Source organism: Parasteatoda tepidariorum, chromosome 7 (assembly GCF_043381705.1).
Source record: "Parasteatoda tepidariorum isolate YZ-2023 chromosome 7, CAS_Ptep_4.0, whole genome shotgun sequence".
Classification (NCBI taxonomy): domain Eukaryota; kingdom Metazoa; phylum Arthropoda; class Arachnida; order Araneae; family Theridiidae; genus Parasteatoda; species Parasteatoda tepidariorum.
In genome coordinates, this window is record NC_092210.1 from 22395983 (window position 1) to 22407206 (window position 11224).

At 32.2% G+C, this 11224-nt stretch overlaps 1 protein-coding gene across 1 annotated transcript; it reads right to left on the reverse strand.

Annotated features, from left to right (window-relative positions):
- Positions 1-2444: 2444 nt before the first annotated feature.
- Positions 2445-6101, reverse strand: LOC122269340 (uncharacterized). Its single transcript, XM_043041911.2, has 2 exons — positions 5736-6101; positions 2445-3060 (listed from the first exon to the last, which is right to left on the reverse strand). The coding sequence occupies exons 1-2, from the start codon at positions 5893-5895 to the stop codon at positions 2657-2659; spliced, it is 564 nt and encodes a 187-aa protein (XP_042897845.1). The 5' UTR covers positions 5896-6101; the 3' UTR covers positions 2445-2656.
- Between the last annotated feature and the right edge of the window lie 5123 nt (positions 6102-11224).

Below are 11224 nucleotides of genomic sequence, written 5' to 3' on the forward strand. Positions count from 1 at the left end.
TTTTTTTTAGTTTATGAATCACATTATACCAATAATAATGATATGCATGAGAAAAAATCATGTTTATTTGAAATTAGATGCATAGAAACTTCAATTAATTGTCATCATGCAAGTCAAAATGTCATTCCGTCACATATGGAATTGCCCAGAGGCGATTATTTAAAAAAATTCATTAGGCATGTTTCAAATTTGTTGTCATCAAAATGTCATCAAATTTGCTTTAATGATTTGTATCCTAATTTTTTCACTTCAATTCTTCAATCAACTATTAGTTTGTAAGTCCTTATATGCATAGATTTTTAACTTCACTTTTTGACAAGGATAATATATTAAGAGAAATGGAAAGTAATGAAGCATGTCAAATATGTTGCTTTTAATAAGAATATTTGTGATTCTGTATCAAATTTAAATTGATAAAATCAGATTTAAATGATTAAATGATTTAAATGATTACATTCAGATTTAAAAGATTAAATTCAGATTTAAATGATTAAATTGAATGATTCTTTGAAATTAATGCTAAAAAATCTTTGGAATTTTCGCTTTACAACTGTCCATTCCCTCTATAAATTGAAATTGATGTGAATCTCATATTTAAAAAAAAAATCAGGTTTTTGTAAGTGATAACTAAAAAATTGGTACTTAGTCATCTCTAATAGTTATAGTTATGGAAAGAGGATCGATGTGTAAAGCGGTCAACAAAATTATGTGGTTTGCAGTGCTACATAGAAGTTAAACTTTTTTTTCCAATACCCACCTGTGTTAACATTTTTCCTCAATTCAGGCATTTACAGGGAAGATTTGTTGGCCTCTCTTTCAGGGGCACCATATTAGGTGGGCCAACGTTGCTCCCACAATAAGAACAGATAGTACAGAGAAGGAAAGAACATCCATGCCTTGGTCGGGATTCGAAACCGGAACTTTTCCGATGAAGGGCCTACACTGGCCGGTCGGCATAGAAGCTAAACTCTGATAAAGTAGTTACACACGCCTTTCAACGACGTTTCAGCAAATAAAATCATAACTACTGATCAAAGTTGCCCTAAATAGAAGCAATTACAACCAATAACAATGCAGATTACGATGTGTTACTTAAATTTAAGCAATGCAAAAACTTGGAAGTTGTGCGGGGAAGTACCTGGCCTATAATACCATCCCCGTAAATTATAGATTGAATGCTGAAGGCCAGTGCTATTTAAAATTAGTTGAATTAGTTAAATTAATTATTAGAGCCGCGATGACTCAGGGGATAGAGCGTTTACTTTCCAATCAGGAGAACCGGGTTCGAATCCCAGCCATGAATGGTCTATACGAATTCGTCATCCCGCTTGCGCCGACCACAGTGCTGACATAAAATATCATCAGCAGTAGACAGATCATGCCCTCCGACTAAAAGGGGGAGGTTCTTGTAGTCTTCCTCTCCATGTAACCAAATGCGGGTTAGTTCCATCAAAAAATTCTCCACAAAGGCGAATTTCTCCCAATACTTGATCCAGGAGTCCCCTTGTCTCCTGGATTGGGTTCAAAATTACAAGGCTACGTAGTTGAACATTATTAGTCGTAAACCCAAAAATTGGCTCGGCTGTTCAACGACGGTTATAAAAAAAAATTTTAAAAATGAAATAAAATAAATTAATTAGAATGATGAAAAAAGAAAAGAGAGAAAGGACAGCACAAATAGGGGTTCATCAAAAAATTCTCCACGAAGGCAAATTTCTCCCAATACTTGATCCAGGAGTCCCCTTGTCTTCTGGATTGGGTTCAAAATTACAAGGCTACGTAGTTGAACATTAGTAGTTGTAAACCCAAAAATTGGGTCGGCTGTTCAACGACGGTTATAAGAAAATTTAAAAAATAAAATAAAATAAATTAATTGGAATGATGAGAAAAGAAAAGAGAGAAAGGACAGCGCAATTAGGGGTCAGCACAAAGTTTAATTAAATAATTGTTTAGTAAGTTGTTAGTAGGTAGTTAGATGATGAAGGAGTGGGCTGCAGTAAATCCACGAGATGGAGGCCAACCGAAGCAGGTTTAAAAGTAGTAATGATCTTATAAGATAGAGATGGGGTGCCGGTCCGGGGGGTGCGCAACCCAGAGAATGTCCTGTAGGTCGTTATAATAATGGAGGATGGCCTTGGGCCGCCTCCTACCACCAGGATTATAATTAGATGTGGAGCAGATTAGGAGATTGGAAGGACTATTGCTATTAATAAAATAATTTAGGGATCAAATTATGTCGATGTTAAGAAGGCTAGGCGTACAGATGTCATTACGGACATTTTTATTTCCGAAATACCAGGGAGAGTTAGTTACATTACGTAGAGTATTGTTAGTGAAAGTTTAAGCTCACAAGGAAATTTTTTATAATAAAGCATCTTTTTTTTACTGAAATAAAGGATAAAAATATATTTACAGTAAGTGAAAGCAGAATGCTAAAACATTAATGAACAAAAAATAAAATTCGAGTTTTACTTCACTCATAGGTTTTGGATGAAGGGATGCAATACTTATAAAGTAAGTTTCCTCCTTGTGTGCAAAATATACAATTGTACAAAAATATCACTATAATTGCTGTAGCTAAGTTCCTTCAGTATTTTGGTTATTTTCTATTTTGTCATCGTAATCCTGCAGTCATTGCTGTCGAATCTGTTGTTGTCTATGCATCTGCAGCTTCAGTTGCTTCAGTCGTTTCAGCTTCAGTTGCTTCAGTTTCAGTTTCTGCAGATTCAGTTGCCGATTCTGTTGATTCAGTCTCAGTTGCTGATGATTCAGCTGCAGTTGCTGATGATTCAGCTGCAGTTACTGATGATTCAGCTGCAGTTGCTGATGATTCCTCGAAAGTTGCTGATGATTCATCTATAGTTGCTAATGATTCCTCTGTAACTGCTGATGATTCATTTACAGTTGATGATGATTCAGTTGAAGTAGTGGTAGGTTCAGCTGTTGGTTCTGATCCCCCAGCTGCTGTGGATGTGGCAGATACAGCTGTTGTTGATTCATCAGCTGCTGTTGTTACAGTATTATCTGTTAATATATAAGGCACCAGTGTGTGCTTCGTATCTGAAAAAAAATTTTTTTTTACTTTTATCAAGATCAATTAAAAGTCTTGTATAAAATAAATTTAATGAGAACAAAGTTCACATACTTTAAGCCAAAGCAGAATCTCTAAAACTCCCCATGTTTCCTTTCACTAATGTATATTAGTCAATGTGTGATCACGCTTGATATTCGATGAAGTTTTATTATTGAAATTGCATTTAAATTTATACCTAATTTTAAATATCCTTAGAATTCTTTTGTGTTTTATAAATTCTGAAAAGTCGAAAGTCATAAATTGATTTGGCACTATGAATCGATCATGGCATAAATAAAGTGCAAAGTTTACCACGCTTCGAGTGTTATATTCAGATTTTAATGTTTTCGTCTTAAGGTAAATGGAATTAGATATTAACTGGTAAATAGTATACATCTTTTTGTAAACGGTACAAGTACAGTAACAATGTAGGATGGCGTACATTTTTAAGCTTAGACATAAAAACAAATCAGAAGCAATTAAGATAGTACTATCCAGAGTGTTAACCGATATGTTCTAAATTGTGGTTACGTAACGCATGACTAATTATTATGAACTAATTAACATTTAACCAGTTATTTAACTCTACTTAAATTATTAGTTAAGACAAATTGACAAAATGAATATATAGGGAATAAATTAATATAAATAGATGACTATGTAGTCAACTTGCATCGAGAAATACTCGCATTTTAGGTAACACGTAAGAGAAGTAAACATATGGATTACTAGCTGAATACCCGTTCTTTGAGCTGTATAAATAAAAAACAATCCCTGAATCCCTACTGAACAACACCACGAAATCATGCACGTAACTGAAAAGCATTTACCGATACAATTAATAAATCTGAAAAAAACTCAATTTTTTTAATTTATTAATTTGCTGCCCCTCCCAGTTACTTTACGAATTAAGCAAAACGTGTTTTCTGTAGTTCATCCTATCAGAATAGAAATTAACTGTATTCAGCCTCACTTGGCATGGTGCGGTCAACTCATAATAGTCAGAATTTACCTCTATCAAGTAATTTTCTCTGGTACATAGCATTTTCGAATGTTATATTTAATGATGTGATGTTTGGAATGTTATCTTTAAAATATTTGATAAAATAGTTTAATATGTAGTTTAATTTAAATTTATAGTCTATAGCTATATGAATAAAGTCTACAGTTATTTGAATATATAGTCTATAGTTTAATTTAAAACAATGGCTAACGCTTAACTAATCAAGAAATTAATTTTCGTTTTTCGCTCTTCCTCTTTGAATGATACGTTGTAGAATGCTCTAATGTCGACATTGAACTTTCTCGTTCGAACTATCACTATGCCGAATTTCATCGTTCGGATGGCCATTCTCGGACGTTTATTAACCTTTTTGAGTTGAAATAAAACAAAATAAGTCATTACCTCATAAGAGAGCTTAAAGCACAACAGGAGAAAACTGAAAAATAATAACAGGAAATAACATCGTGAAGATCAAAAAAGAAAAATCGCTAAAAAGAAATTATAGTAAAGGCACTGGCAGCTTCGTCAGAGGAGGCATTATCATGCAGTCAGTGCCGGAGCAGTTTCTGCGGTTTGCGGTTAATTACTACAAGCAACCATACCCCCAATTTCCCCCAGAAAAAACATAAGAAAGCAACAGCAGGTCATACGAAGACTATATACCGTAATTTTGAAAATCGAAGCGGAAGTGCATAAACTACCGCATGGGAAACAGAATTTTTCGGATGAATTTAAGAAAGTTGCAGGTTCGAATACCAAATCAGTATGTGAGTTCGAGTGTTAAATTAGAATGTGTATAAAGAGGGAGAACAAAAATATATTTAATGAATGAATAAATTTTCATTTATAGATAGATTTTTGTAATATCTATCAATCTATATCTATCTATATTTGTTACTTTTCCACTTTACTTTCTTTCTTGTAGTTTTTTTTTTTTTCGACATTTAGAATGTTATTTCCTGCTATTATTTTTTGGTTGTCTCCTGTTGTGGTAATCTTTTTCAGTTATCTTATGAGGTAATAACTTTAATAAAAAATATTTCTTAAGCTTTTCTTCCGGTTGTAGCATTAGCAGTTGGGCGCTGTAGCAACTTAGAATTATGTATTTTATACTTTTTTCGCTTAAATTTTCATTATTGTTGTATTTGAATCTTTAATTGTGTTCTGTTTATAGAGTTCTCCCTATGAATAAAAAAGGGCACTTTGAGTTTTTAAAGGGCATTCACTTAATACCGTAAAAATTTATCAAAAAGTGCAATATCATGCAATAACTAAATTTGATCCTCAACAATTTTTAAGTTCCCGTCTCATACTATTTAATGTGTATATTTCAAAAAGTAATTTTCACTCATTATTTAAATATAGGAGAAAAATTTGTAGTTCATAAAAAATAATTAAAGGCATACTAAGAAATTATCTCTGAACATAAACATCTAAACATTCGAGAACTTTCGGTGTTTTTTTTTTCATATCGACATTTTGAACCATATATAAAGTATATAAACGCTAACGAACTTTTGGGATCGAACCATACTGAGGAAACAAGTAAAAGTTTAAATTTAAAAAAAAAATTTGTTACATGTTAGAAATTTTTTGATTGAACTGAAATTAAAAAAATTTCTTTTGCAGTGTAATTTCGTTAAAATAAAGCACACTTACCACGATTTCCCACCGCAATAAAATGGTGTACCTGTATATTCTTCTTCGGCTGTTCGTATATTGAGAAATGCTGCATAATCATTGGCGTTGGTTTGTACGTGCCCATAAGATACTTGTACTGGTTCATCATCATTATCACAGGTAAAATGGGAAAAGTCATTTTTCTTTATTTTATTATTCTACTTTTTATTATTCTCTTTACTTAACTAGATTAAACAAATGGGACCTCAAAAGATTAAAATCAATGCGGTTAATAGAGTTTAGCTGCAATTGAAATCACTTTATAAAACTTAAATCATCTTGCATATTTGCACAAATATATATTACATGACTTAATAAGGATTTCTTAAATAAGGATTTCTTATCAAGTTGCGCAAAAGTAGATGATTTATTGTGAAAAAACATATATGAATAAATAAATAAAAAAAATAGTTTGATATTAACTCATTAATCTCATCTTGACAGAAATGTATGTGAAAATATTTAGAAAGTCCAAATTTCTTACGATTATATTCAAAAATTCTTAGAAAACTCTCTTTCGCAAGTGAGGTGCATAATTAATTGAGTATTGTTTGTGTAGTAAGTATGATTAATTGACATTATTTCGAATGCGAATTCCTTACTTATTGAGCAACTAATACATTTGATTTTTTTTTTGTTTTATTTCCTTCATCTTTAAGGCTAAATAAATAAATAAAAATTTAATTTTTTAATTTTTAAAATTTTAATTCTTTTAATATTATAATCTTTTAAATTTTAAGAGCAAGAATTTTTCGGTAACAGTTTTGGAGAGTTTTAAGGAATACTTACTGAAAACTTTTTTTTTAATGGCGAGCACTTGGGGATTGTCCCATTGGCCACAGGAATGCCAGAACTGCTACTCTTTACTCGTTACCCAGTGGGCACCTGTGGAGCAGCATCGCCCACGTCACACAACCACAAACCTGTTTATAGGGCTGGTCACATTCACACAAAGGAGAAAGGACATAGAACACAGAGAGAGAGAAAGAAACATCTTTGCCCTGAGCAGGATTCGAACCAGCGGCCAATGGCTCCGCAGTCAGACACGCTAACCACTCGGCCACCTGGTCGGCCTGAAAACTTACTTAACTTACTTAAAACTTACATTTAGTAACTAGAAATATAAATAGCCTATTTAATAGCATATGCATTAACTCTGTTAAATAGTATATTTAACAGAGTAGAGTAATGTTTAAGAAAAATCGTTTAAACAATTAACTTAAGTAAAACACTTCCACAACAGTCAGTGGTCGACAAAGAGAAATGGAAATTCAGGGTTCAAATATTTTGCCGGTAAACTGCATGAGGGTAGTTAGCAAGGGGGTCAGTATTGTCCTAAAGAATACACATTGGATTAGAAGACTACCTTCGATAGATGTTATGTAAATTGGTCCCCTATGACTTGGTGCGATCGCTGGAAAAAAATGGCGGGTGGCAACGTACCCAACCATTCATGGTGAATTATCTAACAATCGGTTCACAGATGACGTACCTCCTGACTGCCAGTTATGTGCATGAGCTGGATATTAGTACATATGGTTCCTGAGTATGTTTCTCTTCCTGTAAGTGGCTCAGATGCGTTAATTAATTATTGCAGTCTATATTTTAGGTTTACGAAACTGAACACAAAATATGCTTCTCCTGAACAAATTTGCGTGTTTTCTTCACGTATTACAATTTTTAACCCTAAAAATAGGAAGGGGTAGCCGCAACCTGGGAAAAGGGTAGCAAAAGTTCAAACATGAGGATGGTTGAATGTCCGGAACTATTGATAATAATAATTCCATGCATTGTATTTCTTCTTATTTCTTGAACTCTTTAGACACATCAAAAAAACTTCCCCATAGTTGTGAAACTCGTTTATTCAAGATATTTCAGTGGAAAAAAATATTTTTCATAATAATTTTTTATATTTTATTATTTAATTTAGCCATGGTCGAAAGCACATTAAATTCTATGGTACAGAAATTTTAACTCCAAAGAATTTTATAAATTTTTAAATGACAAAATGTAAAATTTGAAATAAGTTGGACAATTAGATCTTGAGAAATAAAAAATTAAGAATAAAAGATTTCCATGAGACAGTCATGCATTGTAACATATTTAGAGGCCAAAATTACAAATTAAAGAAGTTATCATTAAAAAAATAAAAAACCCAAAAAGTGTCCCGAAATAATTTGACTTTATGGTAACTTCTGATTATTAAGAAATTGTGGAAAAGAATTTTATTGAAATTAAGAATTTCAGCAAAATTAACTTTTTCATGACTATGGCTTTATTTAATTTATTTAAGCTCTGTCACTGAAAGTAGCTAAACATTACTCAGATCTTGAAAAATATATTCTTAGACCGTGAAAGAAAATTCCATGAATAATTTTATTCATTCTATTCATTTCTTTCAGTAGATGATCGTATCCTATGGGTGATCTATTTTTTGGTGATCGTTGAAACGCTCCGTCACGAAAGGTATCATTCATTTATTTACAGTAATAATAGAAATTTGATGGTGTTTCTCTATTCACGGTTTGGTGATTTCGCCGCGTAGCCACCTGTGGACAAAAATAGGAATTGAAGAACAATTTCAGAGAAGAATTTCTTTTATTCCTCGAGAAAAAAACATTTTTAATAATATTTTCTTATATATATTTCGATATTGTTGCCAATAGAAATCAATTACCTACCTACATGATTTTTTAATAAAAAGTTTATGAAGGAAAAATATGAACTTAAAAAGTAACTTTCTACGCATATCCTGAAAATATAACATACACAAAAAAAATCAAATTTGTTTTAATACCATTTAAAAATAATTTGTTATATCTGTGCAAAGGAGATCTACTCATTAATGTAAAGAAATAAGCTGGCAACTTCTAAGTTATTGAGAAAAAGTAACAAAACTTTCCATCAACGAAAATGTAGAGTGAAGCTGGCGATGATGCCAATAGCCTTAACTATTATCTGACCATATTTTTCAGATTACGACAATTCCCAATATTAAAAGGGTTAAGAATCCAAATCTGCTAAAAAAAAATTTAAAAAAAAGACATATTAATTCAGAAAAAAGCGTTTTTATGTCTGATTTCGAAACTTAAAATTTCATCTGCACTAGTTAAATAGCATATTTAACCCTTTCAAGATCAATTTTTTTTTCTTTTCCAATATAAAAAAAAATTACGGGTTTACTCGATCAAAAAAGGTAAAAAATAGCAATATTCTGCTAAAATAAAATAAAAAATTAACCAATCTGAGGGACTGGGACACATGTGTCCCTCCGTATTCTTTAGACGGGACATATGTTCAAGTGATGTTTTCATATGCGGGGCATAAGTGTCCCAGTGGAGAAGAAAGGGTTACGGTCAGACCCTCGAAACATTAAATCTTATTTCGTGAAATTTAAATGCGTATTATTCTAACGAAAGGAAAATCATATTTGTATAAAAGAAATTATTACATTTTTATTCTTCATTTTATGAAAAATGTCCCTTTTTACAAGCCTTACATGTAAAGGAACCTCTTTTTATTTATTTTTTATTTTGGAGCTGAAAATTAACTGTCTTTTGTCTGTTAAAGCAAAAAAATGATTGAAATAGCTTATGTCTGTTTAAAATTAATTTAAATTTGTTTGCAGTTTAATTTATGGTACACTTAAATTTGTTTACAGCTTACGCAAATTTGTTTACAGTTAAATTTTTTTACGTTTACTGTTATTAGATAGTTACGATGATAAACACCTCCTTGATTGTAGCAGTTTGTTCGTTAGGATAAGTAGTTGCATCTTGGGAAAAATTAGTTGCTTCGTTGGAAGAAGTAGTTGCTTCGTTGGAAGAAGTAGTTGCTTCGTTGAAAGAAGTAGTTGCTTTGTTGGAAAAAAATAGTTGCTCTCTGAGAAGAGGTAGTTACTGAGTTGATAGTAGTAGTTGCTCAGTTAGAAGTAGTGTTTGCTTCGTTGAAAGAAGTGATTGATTCGATGGAAGCAGTAGTTGCTTCACTTGAAGGTGACAGCTTTTGTTTTCCTGCACCAAAGATTTCTTAAAATTTCAATTAGTTAACAAAAATTCACAATGCAAGTTGACACACTTTGGAGACAATTTAAATATTAAATATTACCATCTATAAGCCCATCATTAAATAATTTACTTATTAAAATTTTGAAGTTTCGTTCAGCATACTATGAAATACTAGACTGTAAAAAAAAATTTGCGTAACTCAATACCAAAAATTAAGCATGTACGTTGCACTAAAATGGTATAGTAAAACGTCGTCCGTAACTCTTGGATCAAGGTTTTCCACCTCAACGGAGTTCCCAAAATAGTAGTAGTGTGATTAGTGTGTGTTGTTGATCTCGAGAGTTAAGCCGGAAGAAGCTTCGGCTCCTGGTAGGGCTATCCAAGCCGGACAGGTCAAAAGGGAGATCAAGAGGAATAACCTGGTTCTCCACGTTGGGGCTGAGTATATCTTTGACTGCCCTACTTGTAAAAATATTCTTGTTCAGATATCTCAAACAGTTTCATCCGATCGGTAGTAACGAATAGGTTAGTAAACGAATTAGGGAACAAGTTATTGACTCATTGCCAATAAATGAAAGAAACTGCAAATTGCGCTTAAGGGGCAAACTTCAGAATATTAGCATTGTATGTGTGTTTGCGCCAACAAAACTGAAAATAAAAAAGATGAAAATGAGAATGAAAATATTATTTCTGTAATACCCTAGAAAATAAATACCTAAAATATCCATCGAATTATATCAAGATTTGGTGAAGTAAATGCAAAACGTGGTTTATGAACATGAACAGGCTCTTATATGAACAGGCATAGCCTACTTGATGAGTTTAATGATAATGGAACCAGGCTGGCAGACTTTGCTTCTGCAGCGAATTTGCTAAGTGGGAATAATATTCAGTCAGAGTCAGGGAGTATTATTACGCCCAGTTTCAACATAAAAATATACACAAGATAACTTGGAGGTCACTGGATAGTTTAACTCAGAATCAGACAGACCACATTTTAATCGAGGCGAGACGTTGGGAAACGTACTATGTACTTGAGGCAGTTGCTAAAACATTGGGTTTAAATATTAATCAGGATAAGACCAAATTTATGACAGTCAGTAATCTATATGTGACAAATTATACATTTGAAGGTTTGATTTGTCTGCCAGTCCAAATATCTAGGAACAATTGTTACAGTTAATAACGATATCAAAACAAAAATTAATAACAGCTTCGATAGCTAATAGGTATTATTTCGGATTTAGAAAAATACTGAAATTAAAGCTAATTTCCATTAAACTAAAACGAATTTATTTCTAGTTAAACCTGTATTACTTTATGGCAACGAATGCTGGTCTTTAAAAAAACTGAGGAAAATAAACAACTAATATGGTGCTGTCTCTCCTATTGTGCTATCTGCTTCTTCTACTTGACGAAGGTTTATAAGCCTATTTTGAGCACACAAGCCTGAAAATTTAT

Excerpts from the sequence above, each read along its gene's own strand:
- LOC122269340 (XM_043041911.2), bottom strand. The coding sequence starts at position 5,895 with ATGACTTTTCCCATTTTACCTGTGATAATGATGATGAACCAGTACAAG. Across the intron at positions 3,061-5,735 it reads TATTGCGGTGGGAAATCGTG|ATACGAAGCACACACTGGTG; the intron begins GTAAGTGTGCTT and ends ATTTTTTTTCAG.